The sequence below is a fragment of the Rousettus aegyptiacus genome, unplaced genomic scaffold, assembly GCF_014176215.1.
Source record: "Rousettus aegyptiacus isolate mRouAeg1 unplaced genomic scaffold, mRouAeg1.p scaffold_m13_p_14, whole genome shotgun sequence".
Classification (NCBI taxonomy): Eukaryota; Metazoa; Chordata; class Mammalia; order Chiroptera; family Pteropodidae; genus Rousettus; species Rousettus aegyptiacus.
In genome coordinates, this window is record NW_023416289.1 from 60,121,610 (window position 1) to 60,148,533 (window position 26,924).

At 51.1% G+C, this 26,924-nt stretch overlaps 1 protein-coding gene and 1 pseudogene across 5 annotated transcripts in view; one reads left to right on the top strand and one right to left on the bottom strand.

Annotated features, from left to right (window-relative positions):
- Positions 1–26,924, top strand: part of TJP1 (tight junction protein 1) — a 147,775-nt gene that overhangs the window by 100,382 nt on the left and 20,469 nt on the right. For 4 of the 5 annotated variants that reach the window (XM_036232055.1, XM_036232056.1, XM_036232057.1 and 1 more), the window contains 13 exons: positions 5,041–5,165; positions 5,824–5,926; positions 9,439–9,715; positions 12,123–12,226; positions 12,803–12,971; positions 13,782–13,929; positions 18,124–18,263; positions 19,027–19,132; positions 21,619–21,769; positions 23,691–23,799; positions 24,715–24,934; positions 25,200–25,384; positions 25,480–25,575. In XM_036232055.1, coding sequence (XP_036087948.1) covers positions 5,041–5,165; positions 5,824–5,926; positions 9,439–9,715; positions 12,123–12,226; positions 12,803–12,971; positions 13,782–13,929; positions 18,124–18,263; positions 19,027–19,132; positions 21,619–21,769; positions 23,691–23,799; positions 24,715–24,934; positions 25,200–25,384; positions 25,480–25,575 — 1,933 coding nt within the window. The remainder of the gene's footprint in view (positions 1–5,040; positions 5,166–5,823; positions 5,927–9,438; positions 9,716–12,122; positions 12,227–12,802; positions 12,972–13,781; positions 13,930–18,123; positions 18,264–19,026; positions 19,133–21,618; positions 21,770–23,690; positions 23,800–24,714; positions 24,935–25,199; positions 25,385–25,479; positions 25,576–26,924) is intronic. The other variant, XM_036232058.1, reaches the window with a different exon arrangement.
- LOC118611932 lies at positions 26,438–26,556 on the bottom strand (annotated as a pseudogene).

Genomic DNA, 26,924 nt, shown 5'->3' on the forward strand with positions numbered 1-26,924 from the left:
GCATAGCATGTTGCGGTCCAAGTGCGATAATCTCAGTTTCTTTTCCTTATAAGTCATGGGCTCTTTCTGCCGAGATGCCAAAGAATCTTTCCTTAAAATCTAGTGCTTTTCTTTGAATTTATCTTGGTGTCTGTTCCTCTGAACTGCCATTCTCCAATAACCCTCAGATACTTGCAGTACCGTGTGTCCTCTGAGTACGTAGTCACTAGTAAACATGGGGAAAGCTGTGTTTTTAAATTATAGTTTTCGCTGCTTTTTCCCTTAGTTGGGTTTAGGTTTCACGGGACTCCTGCTCCATATGTTGCATCTTGTTTGTCCACGTATGTGTATTTGGTCACAAGTTCCTACCTAAACTGACTTTTTAGCATTTCTAATTAGCTCTTGAATTCTGTTGATCAATTTCTGAGGTTTTCTAATTCTTATTTATGTTCTTCCACGTCTTATGTATTTTCTTAATCTTTTCGTTTGTTTCATAGTCGTTAATGGTCTAATTCTTTTTGTCGAGCGCTCATTCTGGCTTGCTTTCACCTCCTGTAGGGTTACGCTTGGCTGCTTGTTAACTTCGTGGTAAATTTGTAAGGGATTTGATCCTGGTGTATGTGTGTGTGTTTGTTTGTTTACTGCTTATTTTTATGTGAGATTAGTGTCTTGGGGTTTTTAGAAATCAGCTTAGTGTCCTTGTGTATGAGCGTGTGTGCGAGGGTGCGTGAGCGTGTGCGTGTGCGTGCGCACGTGCACGTCCCACAGAACGTGACCAGTGTTTTCTGACACTGCCCTTCGTGTGCCTTTCTCGGGACCTTCGCTTTCTTTCGCCTCTGTTGTCCCTGTGTCACCGAGGTTTCCCTCCTTCCCTGCCAGCCAGCTCTCCACGGCGTGGAGCGTGCCCCAGCGGCGCCTGGGGCCCGGGGCCCAGGGCGAGAGTCCCCGGGGCTGCGGGCTCCCGCCCACGGCTGGCGGAGGCACAGTGCCCGCCGCCTTCCGCCGCTGGTCAGCTCGGCCTGCCGCTCCTTCCAGCGTGTGCCTGTGGTGTTTTAAGTGGGAATTCAGCAAGGTTCGGAAACCATGCTGCTACCAGTGCCGTGAAGTTCTCCAGGACCCTGGGTTCAGTGCTCAAGTTAGTGCTGGTCTTTAAAAGAAGACAATCCCGTAAAGGAGAATTGACTAAAAGTTAAATCGGTCAGTTAAATGCACGTCTTTTGGTTCACTAATGTTGATGAAACGCTTCGTGCTGGGCCCCTGCGGGGTTGTGCTGAGCCGGGACACGCACGTGCACAGGCGAGGCCCTCCCCGGTGGAGCCCGAGACCCAGGTCACTGTAGTGGCAGCGCCAGAGGTCACAGGGGGTCAGGCAGGAGAGCGTGTGCCTGTGCTCAGGGAGCGGCCGGCGCAGGCCTCTGCCTGCGAAGGTGGGCAGGTTTTATGAACGAGATGCCACTGAACCTGGCCTCAGAAGGGTGCACTGAGGCTTGCCAGACACAGGGTGCCAGGCTGAGAGGCGACGCGAGCGCACAGTGGGCTGGCGCCTCGAGAAGCAGGGCCCGCGGCTCAGGTGGACAGCAGACGAGGTGCCGGCAGCAGGTGGGCCCGCACACGCGGGAACTGGGGACTGCGGCGGGTGTTAAGCAGCCTTTCAAACATGATGGGGTGCCTCGCGGTGCAGTGAGGGGAGCCGAGGAAAACGAGACAGGGCAAAGGTCACGGGAAGGGTCAATGAGGGTGGTCGAACCCTCGGCAGCTTTCAATGACGGCCCCGGCCTGGCACACAGAGCGTGTTGGCCCAGGTCCTCAGCCCTGGCCCCGGCAGAATTTCCCGGGGCCCTGAGCACCTGCCATGTTTCTCACTCTGGTTTTATTTTATTGGTGTGGAGTAGAGGTTCCGACACCAGCAGCACTTCTGAAACTGTCCCCCAGGGGTTCCCTGCAGCCCCAGTCAGGAGCCTCAGGCTTTTAGGGGGACAGAAGCCAGCACTGATTCTGAAGGATTTCTGGCCCTACTAAGTGCAGGAGCTGTATGGAAGCCGCGCGCGGTCTGGGCCAGGTCTGAGGCTCGCTCTCTCCCTGCAGCTGAAAACGGCACTTGCACGTGCCCCCGAGTCAACCTTAAAGTGCCATCCCACCTCTGCCTTCCACGTGGGACGCTCCTGGCGTTTTCTACATTTCTTTAATATGTTTGTTTCTGACAGTTGAATAAAAAAATTAGCAAGCAAGATGTAGGCAAATGCACAGGAAAAAGATTTGCCCCGCTCTTCCAAGAAGGGGAGAAGAGCAAAAGAACAGTCTCGCTCCCAGAACCCGCGGGCTGGCGGGGCTGGTTTTCCTCGGCATTGCAGTGAGCCGCCACCTACGGTGGGGGGCCGTGTGCGTGTTTCCACGTCGTTGGAGACGCGTGTGTCCGCGCACCTCCAGGAGGCCCACGTGCTCTGCAAGGGGCGGGCGCGTCCCGTCCGCCCCTCTCCCGAGGGTCCCGGCGGGTCACTAGCCAGTGCCCGTTTCTCCGCAGCCTCCCCAGCGAAGCGTGCCCTCACGCTTTAATCCTGGCCCTCCTCTGCGTGGCGTTAACTCGCATTTCTCATTATGGGTTTTAACATCTCACACATCTTTTGTAAACTGTTTCATTTTTTGTTTTCGTTGAGGTAACCTGGGTTTATAACATCGCATAGTTTCCCGTGTGCAGCACTGTACTTCAGCATCCCTGCACACTGCAGCGCTCAGCTCGCCACCAAGAGTCTGGTTTCCAGCTGTCACCAGACAGTCCACCCCTATTACCCATTTCGTCCTGCCCGCCCCCCCCCCCCCGGTAACCACCAGTCTACGTCCATGAGTGAGTTTCCACTTTGATTTTTTTTCTTTCTGTATATCGCATGTGAGTGGAATCTTATAGTATTTGTCTTTGTCTGGCTTGTTTCATGTAATATCCTCAAGGTCCATCCATGTTGTCACAAATGGCAAACTTTTATCTTTTTTATGGCTGGGTAGTATTCGTGTGTGTGTGTGTGTCTGTGCATACGTGTGCGCACTCACACCACCTTTATCCATTCATTTGTTGATGGACACTTAGGTGGTTTTCATGTCTTGACTGTTGTGAATTGTGCTGTATCTGTGACATAGGGGCGCATACGTCCTTATGAATTGACGTGTTCATATTCTTTGGGTCAGTACCCAGAAGTGGAACTGGTGGATCACGTAGTAGTTCTGTTCTTAACTTTTTGAGGACTTTTCACCTGTCCACAGCGGCTGCACCAACTTCCAGTCCGACCGGCAGTGCGCGAGTGTTCCCTTTTCTCCACAACTCGGTCGTTTGGTACTAGTCATTTTAACAGGCGTTGATGTCTCATTGTGGTTTTATTTGTATTTTCTCAATAATAACGTTTAACATCTTTTTGTGTGCCTGTTGATGTGCCATTTGTATGTTTTCTTTGGAAAAAAAAAACATTTATTTAGATCCTCTGCCGTTTTTTTAACAGGGTTGTTTATTTCATTCTTGTCGAATTGCATGAGTTCTTTTTATATTTTGGCTATTAACCTCTTATGTATGATTTGCCAGTATCTTTTCCCATTCAGTAGGTTGTCTTTTCATTTTATCTATGGTTTTCTTTGTCATGCAAAAACCTTTTTGGTTTGACGCAGTCCCATTTGTTTTTGTTTTTTGTTTCTGTTGCTGTTGGAATCACATCCAGAGAAATAATGCTCAGAGCACCTTAGGGAGCTTGGCTCCTCTTTTCTTCTGCGTATTTTATGGCCTCGGGTCTTACACACAAGTGTTTGTCACCATTTTGTTACCTTTTGTGTGTGGTGTAAGGTAGCGGTCCAGTTCCATCCTGGTTTCTGTGTCTGTAGATCTGTCTTTTCCGAACGTTGCGTGTGAATGGCATCACACCGTGGATGGTCCTGTGTGGCCGGCGTCTTCACCGAGCACAGCGTCTCCAGGTTCATCTAGTCCGCAGCAGGAGTCAGGCCTTCGTGTCTTTCTGCTGTGAATGCGGTGTCGTTGTAGTGACAGTCACAGTTGGCCACGCGTGCATCCGCCGGTGGACGTCGGGGCTGTCTGTAGTCTTTGGCTGCTGTGAACAACGTGCCGTGAGCACATCCGTGTCTGTGCGCCGCCGTTCTTGGGAGTGTAGCTTCACGTGGGCTCCCTGGCGTTTATTCCTTGAAGGGGAGTTTGTTTCTTCTCTGCCCCTCAGCAGCTTTGGGGTGGCAGTGGCGGTCAGGGCGCCTGCCAGCCAACATGCCCCGCAGCCCCCTGCCTTTGCAGAGCCCCGGGCAGCCTTCCTCCTGGGCCCTGGGGCGAGGCCCGCTGTCTCCAGGCCACTCTCAGAGCTGCTTCCTTCCCCCGGGGCGCAGCGTTGAGATTCCTTTGATTGAGATTCCTTTGAGATTCCTTTGAGATTAGGTAATTTTTTAATAGCTCAGAAGTATTTTGAATTTTTTCTGTATGGACTGTCCTTAGGCATTGTGGTAAAGTATGCAGTTCACTTAGAAGTGTATAGTTTATGATCATTTTCTTTAAAAATGTATTTTAAAGTGTTTCAGATGACTAATGCATCCTTTCTAGTGTATGCGTGTTTGTAAGACATAGTGTACTTCTAAAGGGATTATGACATAGTTGAAGGAAGTTGAAATAACGTATTTGATTTTCACAGCTATTGACATCATGTGAAGTAAGTAGCACCTGTGTATATTGCTAATTAAGTCTGTCACCCTATAAGCTAGCCGCAGGTGTTCGCGATGGTCACAGTAGGGCCATGCGGTCCCCTTGGGAACCCTCCTAGTGATCAAAAATAAACCCAGCAAATGAATTTTAAAATTCATCCTAGTTCCTGAAAAACATCCATGCAGCTGGCAATTGCTGTTCTCTCATGCCCGGCACCCGGCTTAGGGGGGCGTGCCCGCTGCCGGGATGGGTCCTTCTGGCGGTAAGTGGGGTCACACACAGTAGGAGATTGCAGTTTGACATGTTAACCCTTTTAGTTAGTGGAGTAAGGTGTAACGAGCAGTCACTTTTCTTAGCGGTAACATTTTACCGTCCTCATCCGTCTAGGCTCCTGGTTTTGGATTTGGAATCGCTATATCCGGTGGCAGAGATAACCCGCATTTTCAGAGTGGGGAAACCTCAATCGTGATCTCAGACGTCCTGAAGGGGGGGCCCGCCGAGGGCCAGCTGCAGTAAGTGCCGGTCTCCTGGGCCCCGCCCCTGCCTGAGGCCCCTGCGCTTCAGATCTCTAAGTTAATTCATCATGCCTTTCCTTATCTCGGCCATGACGGGAGAGCAAGCGTGCCTGCCTTCAGTAGAAGTCCCTGTAAAAGTAAAGGTAGTGAAAATGCTGGTTACTCCCTGTCGGGCAGACGCTAGCAGCCGAGTCTTGCCCTTTTTCTCCAGTCCGATTATCAAACTAAAGAGAGGCAAAAGATGCATTAGCAAAAATGTAAGTATCAGCTGAAGGACTGAAAGAAAATTGGAAGGGGAGTGTTTTGTTTTTTTTAAAAAAAGGCGCTTTTCCCAGCTATACGACTGTATCGCTTACGCGCCCTGTAGGCGTACCACCCACGGTTACTTTGCGTTGTGGTGCCCGTTCAGTCCTTTGCGGAAACATTCTGCTAATGGTTCTAAAAAGTTAACAATCCGCTTAGTTACTTGGGAAACGTCTTGTGGGAGATTGGAAAGTAAATAGTTCGATGTTATTTTATCATCGATCTGAAGACTGGAAATAGATGAGTTAGCCCATGATCAGACTATTTTTGCGAAGTACCCATCTTGAAAATGTCTCACAAACTTACCTTTGTGCTTTTCTCTAACGTGTCATTTTGGCGACTTCTTCTTTAGGGAGAATGACCGTGTCGCGATGGTTAATGGAGTGTCGATGGATAACGTCGAGCATGCTTTCGCCGTTCAGCAGCTAAGGAGAAGTGGGAAGACTGCGAAAATCGTGAGTGTCTTTCGCCGTTAACTTGGTAAAGGTGCCGGCTTTACTGCCGACACGTTTCCGCCGTTGCAGCGAGTCCCTCCCCTGTAAGAAGCGGAGCGCTGGAACAGCAGTGGTCAAGCCAGTCGTTTGCAGGGGTGTTACTTCTGATGTTGCTGGTGGGTGTGTTTTCCCGAGGTTCGGGTACGGCACTCTCCCAGTTGCAGAAGGACAGGGCGGTCGCGCGCTCGGGCGCGCTGCACTTGGTGCGCAGCCTGTCTGAAGCGTGGAGCCCTGCTTTGCTACGGGGCTTGTGGAACGGGCAGGTTGCACATTGCTGCTGTGAACGCACCCATCATCAGCTGCGCCCACCGTTGCAGTGACAGCTTGAGGAGAGAGACCGTGGGAAGCTTTCCTTCATAGAGTCACTCGGGGCGCATTTAATGGTGCTTCTCGGACAGAGGCAGGATCTCCCATATTATATTCCTCTGATACATTGTTTTTAAGTAAGAGAAAGGAGTTCACTTAACTCCTGCTAACTGGCCTCCAGCCCTAGTTACTTGAGGCGCACGTGGCCCAAACGGGTGTAAAGTAAACGTCCTGTTAGAGCCACACCCTCCTGCGGCTCAGCGGCCGCGCTGCCACATGCGGAGGGAGGGCCTTGGTGGGGACTGGGCGCCCGCGCAGCCGTCCCGCCTTTTCCGTTGGTGGCCTTTCTACCCGGCAGTGGATCCTCAGAAGCCAGCAGAACAGAGAGGGCCGCGAGGGGGGCGGGGGACCGGGCGGGGAACCCCCCGAGACGGGCCCCAGCTGGCGCGACGCGCCTTCCCGTGCCGCAGTGCTCCCCGAGCCCCGGCGCCGCGCGCCAGGCGGCCGCCGTCCTCCGTCGTGCCCGCGCTTTCGCAGCTTCCCTGCATCGTGGTTTCACAGCTGTCGCGTTGTTTTTAAGTCGCGGTTCATGGTCGGACTGGCTAGTGCACGGCAGCACTTTCGCACAGTTTCCGTTACATGAGATCGTCGTGTTTACAGTGGCAGATGGCTGATCGGTACAGTTGCCAGCGTTTGTCACCCCCGTAGGCTCTGGCTTTCTTGCCTCGGCCGCGGACCCTGGCCGCGGACCCTGCGTGTCCCCAGGGGCGTGCCTAGGGAGCCGGCGCCCGTGATGCCGGAGCTCGTGCACCTGACCCGGACCTCACTCTGGCTCGAGCTGCCTGTTTCCACGCAGCGCTCCCCACGTGAGCGGCATCTGGAGCTCACGGTCCTGCCCCGCGGGCCTCCCCGTAGAAGCGAGTCAGTGGTGGTGGGTGCAAACCTGGGGTGCCTTTGCGAGGGGAGCATCTTCTGCCCGTGCTCTGCTGCCCGGCTCAGGGGTCTCGGACCTTGGGCCGGCGGTTTGCTCCAGAGGGGGCGCTGCGGACAGCCAGGTGCAAGGGGAGAACGGTGCTTCGTCTCCACTTTTGGGGAGACTGGATCGTGTCGTTAATTTTGTTAGTTTTTCATTACCAGATGACATGTGGATTAAAAGTCCAGGGTCATAGAACGTGGCCTTTCATTGTAAGGCGTCTTTCGTGACTCGCCTGGCCGTGACTGGCACCGCAGGCCCTCACGTGCGGGTTCTGTCTCTTCGTGGTTCTGGATGACCGGCCCCTCCCCCTTCCCCTGTCCCAGAGACCTGCTCGTCTGTCCTCTTCCCTGTGCTCTCATGGTGTGGTGGTGACTTGTTCATAGCATTTTTTCCCCAGAAACAAAGAGCCCTGTGGACGTTAGGCTCAACCCCCTCCTCCAGGGGCTGAATCTCGGTGGGGCCGCTGGGCGCCCCATCATAGCCGTGAGCCACGTCCATCACGTCCGTCGTCTGAGGCCGAGAGTGAGTAGTCCAGCGCGGTCGAGTCCCAGAGCCGGCCCTCTGGGGGGAAGACGAAAGCCCTAACACAGACCTCGCCCCTCCCGCAGCACGCGGCGATGCGGGGGGCAGGCACTGTGCAGCAGCGGGACTTGCTCTGGGCCTCGGCTGTGGGGCTCGAGCCGCACAGGCTGGCAGCCTCTCTCGGCCCCCGTGACAAGGGCCGTGCGTCCTGTCCAGGGCTGCCGCTCGCTCCCCCTTGTCCTCCACGTCGGTCTGTCTCAGGGCTCTCTCAAGTCTCTCGGGCCCTGAGTATGCGGCAGCCCCCAAGCAAGCTTGGCCACGGGGTGGGGGTGAGATGGCAGCCAGGACGTGAGCAGCAGGACGCAGGGCAGAGGGGAGACTCGTGGGTTGCTCAGGAGGCGGAGCATAGGCTGGAGGCAGGTGCCTCAGACATGGAGAGGTCCAGGTTGTGGTGCCGTGGGCTGGTCGTTGACAAAGGAGGTTCTTGGAGGTGGGCGGCGAGAAGAAAACGCTCCTACCGGGGTCTCGCCCAGCGTGGTGTTTGGGTCCAGGAGGGAGGAAGAGCCAGTGAGCGAGGCGCAGAAGCACGAAGGGTAGTGGCAGGGTCAGTGGCGCCGAGCGCTGTGAGTCAGGCCGAGCGTCGGGACCTCGGACAGGAGTAGCGAATTCCTATGTCAGCGCGTTCCGCAGAGAGGTGACAAGAAGTAGGGGAAAGGCCCGCCGGACAGACAGAAGGACGTTGTGCAGCGAAGTGGACTTACGGAGGACCCGGCCAGCAACGTGTGGAAACGCAGCCCGAGGGCGAGGGTGAGACAGGACTGGCGTTTGTCACGACGGATGCTTGAGGGTCAAGCGGAGTCACTGAACTACTGCACCGTGAGGCGTGCCGCAAACTCGGGGGGAAGGTGCAGAGTGCGCTGAGAAAGGAGCATGGAGGCCTGGGGGTCAGGGGGGCCTTGAGCGTTCCGGCAGGTGCCGGGCGCAGAGTGGAGGCGAGGAGAGGAAGGCGCCCAGGAAGACCTGGCGCCTCCGATGAGACCCAGTGTGTGCTTGTGCGAGGCGGCCAAGTGCAGAGCGGGCACAGAGGCCACTTCATCAGAGGGAGCGCGTGCAGACCGGAACCGCAGGAAGGGAAGGAAGGACGGGAACCAGAAACTGAACCAGTTACCAGCGCCATTGGCGGGAGTAGCCGGAGGAAGGAATTTCCGCCCGATGAGAAGTTAAGAAGTTACGCACTGGAGGGAGAAACGGGAAGCCACCGCCTGGGGGACCCGACGAGGTTACCGGCCAGTCTCGGGGCGGGGCCGTGCGGCCCGGTGCTGATGCACTACCACGTTGGGCCCCCACGCTTGCTACAGCATGGTTCTGATGTGAGAGTGCCCCGGTTTTTATTCACGCGCCAGCACTTACTGGTTTTCCTTTAAGCGGACGATTATTACACCTAAAAGACCTTTAAGAGTTAATTAAAGTAAGGAGTTTATTAGGCCTGCTGTCCCAGAGTTGGTTCTTAACCAGATATGTTTATCAGGAGAGCAGGAGACACAGAAGGATTCTTTAAACTTGTGATTGTACGTTATGTCTCACTGGTTCATGATTTTCTTTTCTCCTAATAAAAACCAAAGGCTCCTTTATGAAAATCAGCTTACTTTTTAATATTTTTCGTTCATAGACCATTCGGAGGAAGAAGAAAGTGCAGATACCAGTAAGTCGTCCGGACCCAGAGCCAGCGTCTGAGAATGAGGAGGACAGTTACGACGAGGACGTCCATGACGCCCGCAGGGGCCGCGCCGGCGTGGCTGCCCGAAGGAGCGAGAAGAGCTGGGCGAGGGACAGAAGTGCCAGCAGAGAGAGGAGTCTGTCCCCGCGGTCTGACAGGCGGTCTGTGGCCTCCAGTCAACCCGCCAAGCCCACCAAAGTCACATTGGTGAAATCCCGGAAAAATGAAGGTATCTCCACCGACCTGGTCATCGTTTTCACGTGAAAAACTTAGACTCGCTTTAATGAGAAGCAGGCTTGCCGACTCGTCATGTCTTTGCTTTTGCTGCCTTTTGCCGTCTTCCTTGTCATGTCCCGTTGTTGTGGTGTGTCACATCTGGTTACGACAGCCTTCAGAAACCTGATTTTTCTTGAATTGTTTGTTGGAGCAGGTAGTACTTTAGATAAATTGTCCAGTGGTGGGGTTTCGGAATTCTTGTTTTGGTTATAACAGCCAAATATAAATTATGCTAACGAGCGATGTCACAGCCTCATTAGGGTGAAACGCAGTGTTTTACTCTGCTGTCAGGTGGAGGGGACTTCTCAGGGTCGCCCGTGACGCAGGATTTGTGCAGCGAGTTCAGGACCGAAGCCCGGCTCCTTTCTTTCACTTTGTCAACTCTGATGACGGGGAATCTGACCATGGCTTCTTCCTGCTGTGGCATGTGTGTCAGACACAGGGAGCCATTTACGACCCATCATTTCTATAGGAAGGTGTCACCTAAGTCTGGTGAAGGCCCACCTGGGCCTGCAGGCCTGGCCGTCCGGGTCTCTGCGCCCCAGCCCCGCCCTGGCGTGGCCTTCTCGGTGGGACCCCCTGCCTGCACTGTGTCCACGCGTGTCCCCGCTCAGTCCTCAGCCCACGCCGCACATGCCCCCACCTTCCCCTGACCCTTCACGTGCGCCCAGGAGGCATCTTGGTCCTCACCTTCCTTGTCTTTTCGGTGCTTTGTGGCATGTTAATAACTGCTCCCTAATTTTGAAATAATGTCTTCTCCTGCTTTCTGTAACACTCTGTCCTTTTGGGGCCATCCCCTTTTCCTGTATCCTTGGCAAGTTCATTCTCATTCTTGCCTTGAATGTTCTGTAGGTTTCTGTTCTAGAATCTTCTTGTACTTAACACGATCTCTGCAGGCAGTCCTAGGTCCTCTCATTGCCTCGGTTAGCTGCTGGTGAGGGCAGAACTTGCGTCCCCAGCCCGAGTCTGCACGTGTGCCCGTGTGTCCCAGCTGACCAAGAGGCTCTTCACTTGGGGGCTGCACGTAGTAGGTCCTTCAGACTCAACTCATCTTTAGAGAAACTCCCATGTCCCTCTCAAAATCTGTCTGTTTCTCTGTCGTGTCCCATCGAACACACTCCCATCCGCCCAGGTCCCAGGCCAGCCACGTGGTCCCATCCGCCCAGGTCCCAGGCCCGCCACGTGGTACCTGCACTTATTCCCGACATCGCTTCGTCCCCACCCCCTGCGCCCAGTCAGCCACGCAGCCACCTCCTGCCTTTCTGCATTGCCACCACCCTCATCCCAGCCACCATCACCTCTTCTCCCGCCCAGCTTCATCAAGGTACAATTGACATAAACATCTGACAGCGCAGTTAAGGTGTGCAGCGCGACATGTACGTTACGCCGTGATCACCATCCGCGAGGTAACGCGCCCACCACCTCGCGGTTACCGCGCGTGCACAGTGGGCGCCGCTGTCCCTGTGGCAGACTCATCCGTCTCCTAGTCTGCGGACCCTTCTGTCAGGCCCGCAGACCCCCTCGCAGCGGAGGACCCTCCGCGATGTTCTGTGTCTGGTTCCTTCGCCCCTCGGTCCCCTCAGTCCCAGCCACCCCCACGCCCAACCTCAGCAGGCCTGCCGGGCCTTTCCTCCGTGTCTTCTGCCGCATTTGCTTTTAACCGTCTGTCTTAGCACCTCCCAGCACACGTGCACGTGCACACACGCGCGCAGCACACACACATCGTTTTTCAGGTTTATTTTTGGGATCCCCACTCTAGTGTTTCTGAGGTGAAGTCTCGGCCGTAGTGTTTCTTCCTCAGGGAAGCCTTCTTCGACCCTAGCTAGACACAGAACCCTCCACTGTCCCTTCCCAACCTCTTCATCGGTCTTGGAATCGCCATGGTCACGTCTGTTTCCCTCCTGCCTGGAAGTCGCCGGCGTGTGCAGGCGCCGCCGCTCCCCCGGGCCGCGCTCTCCCGGGCGTGCTCAACACGGTGCCGGGGAGGAGCGGGTCACGAGGGTTCGCGACTCTTTTGGTTATTTATGCTTTTTCATCCCGGACGAACGCGTATCCTGACCCAGCAGCTGTTTCTGGAGTGCGGGTCTGGCCAGGTCCCCGGAAAGGCGTGGCCACTGTTCCTTCCATGCCGCTCCCGTCCCCGCCGCGAGCACTCTGCGCGTTGCCTGCGCGACTGTGACCGCAGGGCCTTCGGCAGCTCCGGCCGGCTCTGCGCGTCTCAACGTTAAACATCTTTGTTTCCATCCCAGCCGTTTCTTGTCAGCTGTGCTCACTCACCTTTCACGCGGTGACAATCTTACGCTCTTGGACGTCTGCGTCCCAGGGTTTTACACTGAAGTCGTGTAACCGTGTCATTTCAGAGTACGGCCTTCGACTGGCCAGCCACATATTTGTAAAGGAAATTTCACAAGACAGCTTGGCGGCAAGAGACGGCAACATTCAAGAAGGCGACGTCGTGCTGAAGGTACGGCCGTGCCCTTCCCCTCGGGCGCGGGCAGGTTCCACGGGGCCGTGTCGCTGCTCTCACATTCGAAGCAGTTTTGCCAGAAAGTGTTGCAAACCAGTGTTTGGGGGACTGGCGAGGCGGCTGCTGTTCGTTCCCACGTGTCAGCACTCGCGCTCTTTCTCCCTGTCACGCTGGTGCCGCCCTTCAGGCCTAGGGCCCCCGACAGACCGCATCGCTGTGAACGTGTCGCTCGCTCGTGGGATGGGCGCCTTCTTATGCAACGGGCGGTTTAGATGACTGCGCCGGACGTTATTGAAGTGTTTGTTTTATTAGCTTGCTTCTGAGTGATAGAATGTGACAGGCCTTGGGGACAGGCTGGGGATGTTAATTTGGGTTTCTGACTAGCAGCAGTGTAGTAAAGATTTTATTTCAGGCAAGAGGAGGACTTTGATAGTTCAGGAAAGCGTGAAGGGGGTGGTTTGGTTCTTGGAGTAAGGCAGGAAGCAGTTTAGATATTCTTGTTCATGTCAGACATAAGTTAATTAACATATTTGTGTCATTTACTTTCAACTTGTAGTTTTTTTTCTGTTGCAGATAAATGGGACCGTGACAGAAAACATGTCGCTGACAGATGCAAAAACGTTGATAGAAAGGTCTAAAGGCAAGTTGAAAATGGTCGTTCAGAGAGACGAGCGGGCCACGCTGCTCAACGTCCCGGACCTGTCTGACAGCATCCACTCCGCCAACGCCTCGGAGAGGGACGGTGCGTGCGCCCCCGGCCGCCCCGCCCAGCGGCCTTCGCGGAGTTCCGGGGAGGTGCAGGTGCAGGTGTGCCGTGCTCGAGGGAGGTGGGGCCCTGCGGGCCAGACACCTTGAGCTCAGAGGGTCACAGACACACACGCGTATATGCACAGGCCAACTTTATATTTTTTTCAGTTTTGTCGAGAATTAATTGACACCTCTCACTGTGTAAGTTTAGGGTATATAGTATGCCAGTTCGATTTACATATACTGTGAAACAATCCCGACCGTCGTTACTTAACATTCATCGTCTCGTGTAGATAGATGCAGTAGTAGGGAAAGGAAAAGGGGTTTCTCCCTGCGCGGGAAGCCTCGGGGTCTTCACTCTTAGCGGCCCCGCATCCCTGCAGGCCCCGTGCTCCACGCCCCGTGCTGCACGCACACCGTGTGCCACTCCGCCTCCTCGCGAGAGCGGGGGCTCTGGCCACCCTCCTCCAGCCCTCCCGCCTCCCACCCCTCCTCCGGCAACCACAAGTCTGGACTTTTTTCCTATGAATTTGGTGCAGTTTTGTGATTTTTGTTTTCAAGCAAGCACAAGTGACATCACACGAAATTTGTCTTTCTCGGTCTGACTTATTTCACCTAGAGTAATGCCTTTGAGGTCCACCGGTGCTGTCACTGCGTATTTCTCTGTGAACAGCGCACCACTGTCAGAGGCTGACGAAGTTAATGCTTCCGTCAGCTTACGTTTCGTAGCTCATGTGCGTCGTCATCGGGGTTCCTTATAGTTGACTGTCCGTGGGAAACTAAACAGCACCCTTTTGCTTAACAGACATTTCAGAAATTCAGTCACTGGCATCAGATCATTCTGGTCGCTCACACGACAGGCCTCCCCGCCACAGCCGGTCTCGGTCACCTGACCAGCGGTCTGAGCCCTCTGATCACTCCAGACACTCTCCGCAGCAGCCCAGCAATGGCAGGTAATCACCTCTGTTGTTTACAACAAAATAGTTATGTGTGCTAGATACTGGTATTGTTACAAATAAAGCCAGAAGATAAGTGTCCTCTCCATTATTTTAGATTAGGTCTGTGTTTCTTTATCAGTTCAGGTATTTTTTATCTAGAAAGACAGAGGTCTTCCTTAAAGGGCTGAGCAGGAACTATTCCTCCAGCATGCGAGCCAGGGCCATGCCGCCTCCTGTCACTGCTCTGCTGCATGGTAGCACAAGAGTGACCGCAGACAGCGTCCCCGGAAAACTTTGTGAAAATGGCTGGGCCACCACTGCAGTTTGCGGACCCCCGTGTTAGAGATGCCGGCACGCTTGTCATCCACTGCTTGGAACACTGCACTGTCCCGGAAGTCCTTTACCAGCCAGATCAGCTGGACTTTGTTCCTATTTTAAAACACACTGGCGTTGATGCCGAAGGGTTTGGCGTGCTAGCAGTATGTCACTTACCTGAGTTTATGCTGTCTTTGGGGGTCACCTATATCCTTGAGAATCTGAAGAAAATTACGGCCCTTATGCAGGTGACCTGTGATGTACAGCCTACTCGGAGCTCTTCTGGAGGCACTTGAAAATTCAGGTCCAGTGCCTGACAGTTTGGGATTAGAGATGGTGATTTGGGGCTTACCTGCGTGAAGGTGTTGTGTTAGCTGTAGAAGGCACTAAACTTACTAAGAGAAACAAGCTGGAGCAAAGGCCCAGAGCCGGACCCTGGGGAGCAGGTTCTTCGAGGAGGGCGGGGGATGAGGGAGGAGCTCGTGGAGAAAGCGGGCGGGCCCAGCCAGGAGCCACTTTGCCAGAGATGGTCGGAACCACAGTGATCCACTTGTCCTGCACTGCCAGTGTAGATATTCGTGCAGCTGTTTTCTTCTCTACATTTCAAATTTTAGATTTATAAATTACATCAACCCCGATCTTTAAGGTTGTGATGATTTTTTTACAGGGGATATTCTAGTGCCTCCCATGTAAAACTGGCTTATCTTATAACTGATAATTAAACTTAACTGCTGCAGGGTAATATAGTAATTTAAAAAATCTCTCTGACGCAGCACCATCCTTATCTGGAAAAGGGTCGCTGCCATGACACATGCAGGGGGCGGCGACTCGCACCCTTGGTGAGTCACGCGAGCAGCCCCGAATGCAGCAGCTTCTCCCACCTGGTGTCAGCCATTCGGCTGTGATTTTCCTTTAAAAAAGAAAAAAAAAAAAGAAGGAAAGAACTGTTCATGAGACGTGTTTGTTTTTATTATGAGAAAATTCTAAGTCTTAGGGATTTCTTTTTTTCTTGACTTAGATTTTCTAAACACTTTGCAGCTGTAATTTTACCTTGAAAGTTGAAGAAGTTTTTAAAAGACTATTAGCTAGAAAAGGTTAGCTATTTTCATCGTATACTGGGGCTCATGCTTCACTTTGTGCTGAGTTGTTTTCATGTGTCTATATAGAGCTTTTACTGTAACTTCCTTCAGTATTTTACTTTTTGTCCTGATTCATAATTTTAATTACTATTAGAAGAAGTAAAATAGGTCAGATTGGCAGTGCACCTCGGCCAGGTTTCCACTCCTCTCGAATTGAGTCTCTCTACCCTCGTGCAGGCTCAGGGCACCACGAAGAGTCGGTGCGCCTCCCTCCAGCCTGCCCTGCCTGCGAGGGCCTTCTGTTGCCTGGGGCCGTCTCTAGGCCTGGCCTGTGCAGACAGTGTGCGCAAGCATCCCCGTCTGTGATTTCACGTGCTGGCTTTTTTATTTCTAAAGTCACCAAAGAATGCGGTACTTTAAAATGTTCACGGAGAGTGCCGGACTACTTTTTCAGTGACCCCGAGATGGCACTGTGTCTCAGAATCCTCATGGCTGCAGCGCCACCCGGTGCTCCAAGTGGATGTCCCCGACCCCTGTGGGGCCACGAGGTCATGGGCTGGGGTCTGGGCCGTGCCCCCCAACCCCCGCCCCAGCGCGGGGCCCCTTCGGTTCTGGCGGGCTCCTCCTCCCCTATTCCCCCTGTGAGCGTGTTGCGGACACGTCGTCACGATCTTGTGCAGTTAAACGTTTCTAATCTCTGTAAGTTTCTTTCCTTTTGGCTTCTGAATTTTTATCTTGCTTAAGGAGATCCCTTTCAGTCTAAAGTCATACAGATTTTCTCTAGGAGTTTTACAATTTTTAGTGCTATTGTTGCTGGCATGTTTTTTCCTTTTCCATCTGATTGTTGAGGATATTGAGAAAAATGTCAATTTAAAAATATAATTAATATTCTATTCATGTAATTTTTTAGTATTCTTTTATAGTCACTAAGTTTTCTCCCCCAGTATTTCAGGCCCATTATGTCACGATCGTATCATCCGGGTGTTCAAAATGGTGGTGAATAGCAGTGGTGTTGGCAGGTGTCGCTGTGTCGTTACTGATGTTAGTGTCAGCACATTCAGCATCTCACAGTCGAATGTGGCGTTAGCGCTTGGTTTTGGAAAACAGCCTCAGAATTAGTTGTGTTGCCTGTATGTGCTTTATTTATAGTTTTTATTAGGAGTGGCTGTTGAATTTGTCCACGTGCCTGTTTGTCATCAGCGTTTTTCCCATGATACTTGGGCGTAGCGAGGTGCGCAGTGGGGTCCCGCTGAGCCGCCACACGCCCGTGACACGGCCCCGCTGTGTCTTCCAGCCATCTGAGTACGTTGCTGTGGTCCCTGAGCTGGTATTTTAGTTAGACTTTTTTCTTCCATTTGGCATTTAAAATATATGATTTTTTTCTCATTTTGTACTGTCATTGTCAAAGTTTGAGCATCAAGTTTTGTTAGCTTCACATTGAATCGCTGTTCAACGGAATGTTCGCCAGTTTTAAAGATGGGGACGGGAGGTTTCTATACTGTTCTCTGTGTTACTATGTATGTTTGGAATTTTCCATGATAAGAATTTTTTAAAATTTGAATAGAGAGCTTTCTATATTTTTCTGTGGTCTAGGATGATGGAAGAAACAAATCGTTTTGTTTTTCCTAAGTGTGAGGACTTGGGTGTAAAACCTTCTACACCTGCTGCCTTTTACAATGGTAGATCTTGCTTTATTTTTTATTGGAGGTATAAAAAATATGTGGATTGTCTTGGTTCGGCTTTTATAATTTATATTTTTCTGGGGAAATTTGATGGACATTTAGTTTTGTTTCATTTGTTGCTATTAGAACTGATACCAGAATAAATATTCTCAAAAATGTCATCTTGCAATAAATATTCTCAAAAATGTCATCTTGCAATACAAGGATAACTCTAGAAGCAGAATTACAGGTTATTGCATATTTGCATTTTTTTGTTTTGATAAATAAACCCCTATTTTACCCTCAGATAGCTACACTGATTTATACTTATTCTTACCAGAGTGATGAGATGATTCCTAGTGATTTTAATTTTCATTTCCCTTGTTACTAGTGAGGTCGAACATGTTTTTATGTTTATTGTCTATTTGTGTATACATTTTTGTGAATTGCCTCTTTTTAGTATTTGTTCACTTTTCTCTTAAGTTGTCTCTTTTAAACTGGTTTATAGTTCCAAATACTTAATTCTTATATATCTTGTTAAGTCATATATATTGTCTCAGTATTAGACTCTTATTTCATATGTTAGATCAAACTATGTGAAATTACTACATTCAGCTGTTTGAACTAAAAAAACCATTTCACTTGGTTCAACTCTGTATATATATTTTTTCAATTTGCATGCCTTTTAACTTTTTATATAATCACTTTTGCTATCTGATGGCTTTTGTGCATTGAGTCTTTTAAAGTTCTTTATTCTTCAGTGATACAAGTTTTTTTAAAACATTTTTTGTTTAGGAATTTATTCCATCTGAAGTTAATTTATGTTTTTGTCATTGATATGCATAGAGATACGATTTTTCTAAATTTGTGGAAAATTGTTCTAATACTATTAAAACCTGTCATTTTCCAACAGGTTTGGGCTGCCATGCATAATAAGTTTTGTGTCTGTGGATGTTATTTCTCCAATTTCTGTTTTGTTACGTTTGATCTGTTTTCTCTTTCTGTGGCAGTACCACTCTGGTTTTAATTACTGGTTTTTTGTAATATTTCAGTATCTGTCACAGCAAGTCCCTCATCGTTATTTTTTAAAGTTGTTCTCTTACCAAGGATCCTCACGTCTTTATGCTCACCGTTTTGTTATTACCAATGTAAAGTCTCCGGAGCAGGGAGGAGGAGAGAGTTTCGAAGCCCGGGACCGTCTCGACTCCGGTGAAGCACTCGGAGGACCACACACCCAAGGCTGCGGACGAAGTCACGGCGGAGCGGAGCGAGAAGCAAGCGCCCTCTCTTCCCGGTGAGGGGCGCCCTCGCTTCCCGGAGTCCAGGAGGCGGCCAGGCTTTCTGTATTTGTTTCCAGCATCTTCCTCATGGGTGGGAGGTCGGCACGGGTCCGTCGGCAGTCATAGATTTTAAAAATTTTCTTGGTATGAGTTATTCGTAGCAAACAGTAGCTCGCGGTGGGTAAATTCTCTGAAGAGAAACATTAGATTAGCTTAAGAAACATTTTAAGTCATTTCTTTATTAAAAGTATTTTTCATGAGTACTTTTTATAAAGTGCCTTGTGGCGCTGTGTATGGAATCAGTCGTGAGAACCTGAAGGTTTCGTGACCCAGTTGCTCAAACGGCCTGGAGTCCTCAGTCCTGGAGGCCCCCCCCCCCCCCCCCCCCCCGTGCGTGCCGTCCTTAGACCGCTTTGCTCACTGAGTGTCGAGGACGCAGATTTAAAACCGCCCTTCCCCTTGGGGCAGGAAGATGGGGCTTTGACAGGCCCCGCGGAGACGCGCTCGCATTCCCTTCCTCCTGTGATTCGGCCCTCGGGAGTAGGCCTCTCTACCCCAGCAGCCGGGTCTGTGACAGGCTGAGGTGGCCGTGCGACACGCACACGTGCTCTAGTACACGGAGTGTACACTTTCCTCTTCAGGTTCTTTGGACCCATACTTTTGCCGTTGAATTCTATTTATGTTTTTCAGACTTTGATTATTTCACTAGCTGCTTACATTATTATTTCATTTTTTAAATAAGCGATTGCTACACCGTGTAAACGTTCTTTCTTTTAGAGCCAAAGCCTGTGTATGCTCAAGTTGGACAGCCAGACGTGGATTTACCTGTCAGTCCATCTGATGGTGTCCTCCCCAATTCAACTCACGAAGACGGGATTCTCCGGTAATGAACTTGGCTTGTCTTCTCTGTCTCTTATTAGCATTATTTAAAGTAAGAAATCAATTGCAAACCATATTGCATATGCTTTTTAAAATAGTGTATGCCATTTAATGCTATGAGTTTTTTTAAACATTTTTTTTAAAAATCGGATTAGAGAAGAAAAAAAGAACGTTTTGGATATTTACTTCTTTCTCGCTACCATCTTCTTCTGCCTAGTTTTTTAGGTCGTGAATTACAAAATTAAAAATTTTTTTTATTTAGGCATCAAATTTTTACACAAGCTCTAATGCCGTAAACAAAACAAAACAAAACAAAACACTGCTTCTCCATTTCAGCGCTGTTGACATTTCGGTCAGATGATCGTGGTCCGTGCTGGGCCGCCCTTCACGTTGTGGCCTGGCCACTCACTGCCAGTCATGACAGTGTGACCATCTTGAGGCACTGCAGATGTTTCCTGGCGGATCAGCCCTGGTTAAGAAGCTGTTCCAGATTAGTTGGCAGCTTTTAAGTTTTGGATATTTCAGACCCTTTATCAATTTATATTTGCTGGTTGATGGGATCGAGGTGTAAATTTTGTAACCAGATTTCACGCCGTCAGGAGCAGCAGGTCAGTTTTCCGCAGCCTCTGAGCTAAAGGGGCATGGTATGCGCAATGGACGGTGACCAGACTTCTCAACGTGGGGGGACCACAGCCCTGCTCACACCCGTTGGCTCTGGTGAAGGCGATGGGACTGTCACCGCAAGGCCCGCCTCGCTGGTGGGAAAGAGCTGAGAGAGATGGGGTCACACCGGCTTAAAGCAAATGCTGTTAGTGTTAGGTAACTGGTCATTCAAAATTTTGTCACTTGTGAGGAAAGAGCCCCCTTTTTCTTTTCTTAGGGATTCCTTGCAAGCTTTCGTACCTCTTTAAGGTTTAAGGAAACTGATGATTAGATTCCAGAGACCCGATTTTCTGGGGAGCCTTGAAGAGCAGGTCAGGAGATGCAGAGAGGGTTGGGGAGCTGGGCAGGGACCGTGTGCTCAGTCATTCAGACACAGCGAGCGCACGTTGGCGAGTGCGGGCAGGCGGTGTGCAGAGGGCGCGCGACGCCTCGCAGCGGCTTTTCCTGAGGGACACGTACCATAGAGCTTCCTTGTTTGAGGCGCCGGGTTGCTCAATGTCGCGTGGTGCGCCCAGGCCTGGGGTCTTTGGGGTAACGTCCAGAAGAGCTGTCTGCGCAGGCGGCTCAGGAGAGGGTCTGCGGTTTGCTCTGGACTGGGCTGGGCAAGTCGGATAGTCCTGCCACCGAGAGATCGCAGCCTTCATGATGAAGCCGCGAATAGTCGCAGGAAGGGACCAGCGATGCCACCAGCCCTGGCGGCGAGTGATTTCATCTGATCTGCAGCTCTTAGAGTTCTGTCCGGCTCAGGCTAGCTCCATGTGAGGAGGCGGGATGCGGAGCGAATGCCTTGCGGGTCCTGCACGCTAAGGTGGTCTCTGGTGTCTGGTGGGTCCAGGAGGCCCAGACAGCGTGGCTTTCTCGGCCTGTTCATGCTTTTGACTTGTGTTTGTAGTCAGTCTGTTAGTTTCTAATAATTTGCTCATTGTTACATAGTGAATTTAAAGGAAAAGTTTTTTTATACTTCATGTTAAAGTAGGTTAAAGAATCGTGTATCTTCTCGTATGGGAACGTGGAGTAGTCTGGAATCCAGAGGGGAATTCGCCGAGTGTATAATTTGCAGTTTGTTGTCTTGAAGAGAGTTTGTGACCACGGCCCGCGCGGCCCAGACGTTCCACAGCGTCCTGCACAGTGGCTTTCCGCGCTGCCACACGGCTTTGACACCGCACGTCGTGCAAGGCACGCAGGTGCTCCGTCCCGTGCCCAGTCCAGCCAGCAGGCGCAGGGGTTGCGTACGGGGCTGATCCCGAGACCCTGGGCGGTGAGGTGTCCTCGCGGTCAGAGGGGCCGTCGAGTCCGCAACCCCCAGAAGTGCTGAGAGGGCCCGCCAGCCACCGCGCTGGAAACCACCGGCCATTGGACGAGGCATCACGGTGCTCAACCTGTTTTCGGCTCCTTGGTGTTAGGAAAATCTGGCAATTTATGATTCCATTTCAGCCTTTTAAAAACAGTACTTCTCTGCTATTCGGTAGAAAGAATATGGTACGAATCAGGATAGGAAAAAATGGAAGAATTTTTTTTAGCCATTAGAAATGCACCAAGACTCTCAGAGTTGGGAAAACATTTTTTATAAAGTAATTTTATAACTTAGCATGTAAAGCAGTATGTGCATATTACTTTTGAATATTTCATAACTTGGTTAATCAGAAAATAATAGAAAATGCTGTTTGGGAATTCTAATGCTAAATTTTATTCAGTACATCAGTGGTGTGGGGGAGAGTGCAGAGACTGTTCTTTATTTCATTCTGAACATGGTTTTCATTGTATTTGTTTGCTCTGATTTTTTAAGTGTCTCTTAACTGTTTCAAATGAGATGTTTTGTTTTAACAGGCCCAGCATGAAATTGGTGAAATTCAGAAAAGGAGACAGTGTGGGTTTGCGGCTGGCTGGTGGAAACGACGTCGGGATATTTGTCGCTGGCGTTCTGGAAGAGAGCCCCGCGGCCAAAGAAGGCCTGGAGGAGGGCGACCAGATTCTCAGGGTGCGTCAGACAGCGCGTCGGCTCCACGGGGTCAGGGTCCTCAGACCTCTGGGCCGAGGCATCGGGCCCAGCAAGCCCACTGTTGGAGCAGCTGTCATCGTCGCCGGTCTGCTGGACCATTAAGTACTCAGGCTCAGACTCGTTGGGTCTCGGCTGCGCCGGGCTCGCTCACCACGTCCCATTCCTGCATTCAGTCTCGTTTACCTCCCCGTGTCATGGCGCAGTGGGACGCTCTGGTTTCGTTTAATCACTGTGGTCATAGAGCCTACAAAAAGAACAAGATAAGTCTGAGACCCTGTGGCCTCTGCCAGCTCGTCGTCTTGGGTCCAGCCACACCCTTAGGCTGGCCAGAGTGACAGCCCCCTGGTAGGCCAGCATCAGGTGCTGTGCCCACGGGAGTGGGCTTCGCAGTGGTCCCCATGGTCCTCTGGGACCTCTTTTGTCCCAGTGATGGCTCAGGCACAAGGTGGTGGGGTCTGCACCAGGCTCTGAGGCGCGCGCCCCTCGCAAGTCGGGGCAGCTGTGTGGGCGCCTCCCCCACGGGCCTCCCCTTCCGCTGCCGTTTTCTTTCCGTCACGGGGTTGCCGGGAACGTCGTCACCTCCGCAGCTCGCTCTTCTCTGTAACACGTCCAAACTCCTGGCAGGGAAGCCGTTTTAGCCCAGTGACCAAGACTGTCAGGTGAATCTCTGCATCTGCTCTTCCCGCCACCTCCGATCGCCCTTGCCACCTCTGCACAGTGGCCCCCGCCTTCGGCCCTGCGCGGCCCACGTCCCGCGTCCCGCCTCCTGCAGCTGCCAAGCCGTGCTGTTCTTCACCGCTCCTCACTGTCTTCTCTCTCGCTCCCCTTTTGCTGTCGGACCTGGCAAAGGCGTGTCGAGTCCCTGTCCTGCTTCCTTTCAGTCTGTGATGTCATAAAGTTTTATGTTCTGGCTCCACCTTTAAGCCATAAGCCATCATGGCCCTAACGCCATCTTCTGCCCTCTCTGCCTTCCTTTCTCAGCGGCATTTCGAAGGTCAACGTGCTTCTGCCCTTGGGCTCCCTGCTCTGATCTTGGAACTTCTCCCGCCTTTTTAATAATAGTTCTAAAACTTGGGGATGTCAGCCGCCCCCGCTTCTCTCTTGCTACTCAGTGTCCCGATTCCTGCTGATATCTTCCCGTGACATGTAGGATAACGCTCACTCTGCTGAGGAGACTCAGCGCCTGTTTCCTTACCCACCTCGGAGCCTGCCGGAAGTAATCGTTAGACATACTGAATAGTTTGTTTTGTATCATAAAAGTAGTGCATGTTGGCTTTTCCTTTCTCTTTTCTCTTTTTATAATGTGAGAACTCTTGAAAAGATGGAAAGGACATCTCGCTGTGACCCTGCAGAGTCATTGATCACATTCCGATGAGTTCCAGTTAGGCCTTCAGGCGCCTCTCACATGACTACACACCGACTCGCAGACTCCGCGCCCGCGTCGTCCGGGTGTCGGTAGAGACGCCACAGCACACACGTGACTCGCTTTCCATCTCGTTCCCTTTTCATTTCTTCTTCAGAGACGAGTAAAAAGTAGGGCTCTGTTGCACTTTCACAGAACTTATGATTTAAAATTTTAGAGCCAGAGATTTTCCAATAGTAGCATATTTTTTAAATTAGAAGTGTCTTTTTTGGTCTAAATTGATTATATCTTGCTGTCATCGGTCCTTGGTTTCAAGATGCACGTGACTGCTCCTGAAGTGAATTTATGCCTTCACTCACTTTATTTACTTGGTTTGTACTTGTTTAGAGTATATTCATTTTTCTAAAGTTTTTCCCTCTCAAGGATGTGAATTTTTAAATTAGGTTAAACTCTGAGAACGTTTCTTTCTCATGTACATGAATATTTTTAGAATCTTAAAATACGGCCAAAAGTGACTTATGAAACGTATTTTCACAGGTAAACAACGTAGACTTCACAAACATCATAAGGGAGGAGGCCGTGCTGTTCCTGCTCGACCTCCCTAAAGGGGAGGAGGTGACCATCCTGGCGCAGAAGAAGAAGGATGGTGAGACGCCGCGACGGGGGGTCTGAGAACCTAGGCCGGGGTTTTAGCTTAGTCTTTTAAATAGACCACTTGATGTCGAGTGGTAAACAAATTTGTAACTCTCGGAGGGGTTTATTTTAAGGCGGGCAGGGGTTCGTTAGCATAACATCCTCATCTAAGCAGAACGCAGGCCCGTCCAGGGCATGGACCAGTGGCCGGCAGGACCGCACAGGTGTCTGTGGGCAGCTTCCAGGGCTGGACTGGCGTTGCCGAGGCGGCGCCCGGCCTCGCTGCCTCAGTGGTCAAGCGGATACACTTTTCATTTAGAACCGGGTTCCTCAGTCTTGGTGCTGTTGGCATTTTGAGTTGAATAATTCTTTGTCGTGGGGGCCGCTCTGTGCCTTGTAGGGTGTTTAGAAGCCTCCCTGGCTTCCCCTCACTAAATGCCAGTAACACGCACACACGCACACTCCTCCTCACACTGCTCCTCCTCCCCCCACCCCCCCCCCCCGCCCCAGCACGCAGTTGCAAGCATTAGAAACGGCCGATGTGTCGCCAGGTGTCCCTGGGGCATGGAGTCGCCCTCATTTGCAAAGAGCTCACTTACAAAACGGCAACGTCTATGACGTTGGCCACGAAATGGGGTGATTTGATCAGGAGCACGTGTGTGGCTTCGGACACGCTGCCTGGCCTGTTTATCGGTTCCCTCACCTGCACGGTGAAGCACAAGCACTCGTTTCACAAGGCAATCAATGGTGTTGTACGCGGGACAAGATAGTGTCATACAGGACATGTAACGAGGACTCGGAATTTGTGGCATAGTTTTATTTTTGTTCTGTTTAACATCGTCGATAGCATCTTCACTAGTGGGCTCTCTCCAGATTAATTTCTAATTTCACTAGCCATTGATAATGTTTTTGTCTTGATTCTTTCTAGTTTATCGTCGCATCGTAGAATCGGATGTAGGAGATTCCTTCTATATTAGAACCCATTTTGAATATGAGAAGGAATCTCCGTACGGACTTAGTTTTAACAAAGGAGAGGTGTTCCGGGTCGTGGACACCTTGTACAATGGGAAACTGGGCTCCTGGCTCGCCATTCGCATCGGCAAGAACCACAAGGAGGTGGAACGAGGCATCATCCCCAGTAAGAACAGGTACGGCTGCTGGGCGCCTTGCAGGGCAGTGGCCATCAGTGGTGACAGTTCCCAGTCCCGCTGGGGTATCCAGTGAAGATGGTCCTCACTGGGTTCACCATATCCGTAATCGGCGTCGTCGTAGAGACCCCTTTATTTTAATGTAGCCGTTACGACTTAAACAGCATATGAAGTTCTCTGCAGAATTGTGATATTTATTTCACAGTGGGTCTTTTTCATTATGTTTTTGAAACACACTGACAGTATGCTCACCTTCTCTTTGCAGAGCCGAGCAGCTGGCCAGTGTTCAGTACACGCTCCCCAAAACTGCCGGCGGAGACCGGGCCGACTTCTGGCGGTTCCGGGGTCTGCGCAGCTCCAAGAGAAATCTTCGGAAAAGCAGAGAGGATTTGTCGGCTCAGCCTGTTCAAACCAAGTTTCCAGCCTACGAAAGAGTTGTTCTTCGCGAAGGTAGTTGATTCTGCACAGACTGACCTGACACCCTGAGTGTCCGTGTGCTTAAGGGAGAGAAGGGTGACTCCCACTTGTTGTTTTTCTCCTCCCAGCTGGATTCCTGAGGCCCGTGACAATCTTCGGACCGATAGCTGACGTTGCAAGAGAGAAGCTGGCGCGGGAAGAGCCCGACATCTATCAGATCGCAAGTAAGTGGGTGCAGGGCCATGCGGAGCTGAGCTCGAAGGGGCAACTGGTCACCCGCCAATGCCGGGCCCGCGGTGCGTGCTCTGCAGAGGGAAAGCCTGCACGTGAAGCTTTGCAGTCGCCCCATGTGTTTAGTTTGGAGGGGAACCTGAGCGATCGTGTTCCTCTTCTGCCTGTCGCCTTTACTGTGAGAGGCGTTGCTGTTGATGAAGCTCTGGGCTTTGTGACAGCGCTGCTTATCACAGGCTCTTGCTTCCTCTTGACGTCACCGTGGGGTGAGCGTCCATGCTGATGCCAACAGCCGAGGCTTAGGGCGGTGGCGATCCTGACCGCCAGCAGTCTCTCCAGCCCGGGCTTCCTAGTGACACCCACCCAGCCAGTGAGTCACGAAGCCCAGCTCTGAGCTCAGCCTTTTCCGGCTCCAGTCGGGCACTTCCGGTCGTGAAGCTAACATGCTCACACGTCGGGAAGGCAATGCAGGCGTGACTTGCGCTGTGAGCTCTTGCCTCAGACGTCCATGGCAGGCAGCGGTCAGCATAGTGACAGTGCGTAGGGTTCTAAGTGCTTAAGAGGTTTGGCTTTTGTTTGTCTTGTTCTGTTTAGTTTGGCTGTTGTGGTAGTTTAAATGTACAGACTTAGTTTCGACCACTTGGCTTACATAAATTATGTATGAAAACTTATATGTAACTTATATAAGCAACATGTAAAAACCTAAATTATACTTTTTCTAATTATAGAAATATTTTCTATTTGGAAAGTTTATTTTTTATTTATTTTTATTTTTTAGGCAAGGTAAACCCTTGGTTGACCTCACAGATTGCCAAGGACCTTGTCAGCTTACAATCCCTTATTTTTTACATTTTACGCCTACAGCACCTGGTCTTCCTGGGTGATCTCCCATCCAAGTACTCATCAGGCCCGACCCTGCTTAGCTTCCGAGATCAGACAGGATCAGGCGCGTTCAGAGTGGCATGGCCGTAAACAGTAAAGTTTTAAAGATTAATTTTGGCATATATCGTCGTCATCCTAAATTTTACCCAAGTGTATTTTCTTTCACACTTCCTGCTCTTCAGACGTACTTTTGCAGAATTTTGTTAATACTGTGTAGAAAAGTGTATACCCCCTTTTTCTTTCTTAACAGATAGTGGCGTATTTTTAATTTATTATCTGTCCTGTAATCAATTTGTGGTTGGTTAGCCTTCTGTTGTTTGTATAGTTTGTTTCAAATTTAGATTTTGTTATGACAAAGGATGTAGAAATCTGTCCACGTTGTGTTTGCTTGTTCATACTTCGCTTTCTCAGAGGATTTAACTCCTTTAGAGTGCAGCCTTTCCTGCATTGGCGATGGTTT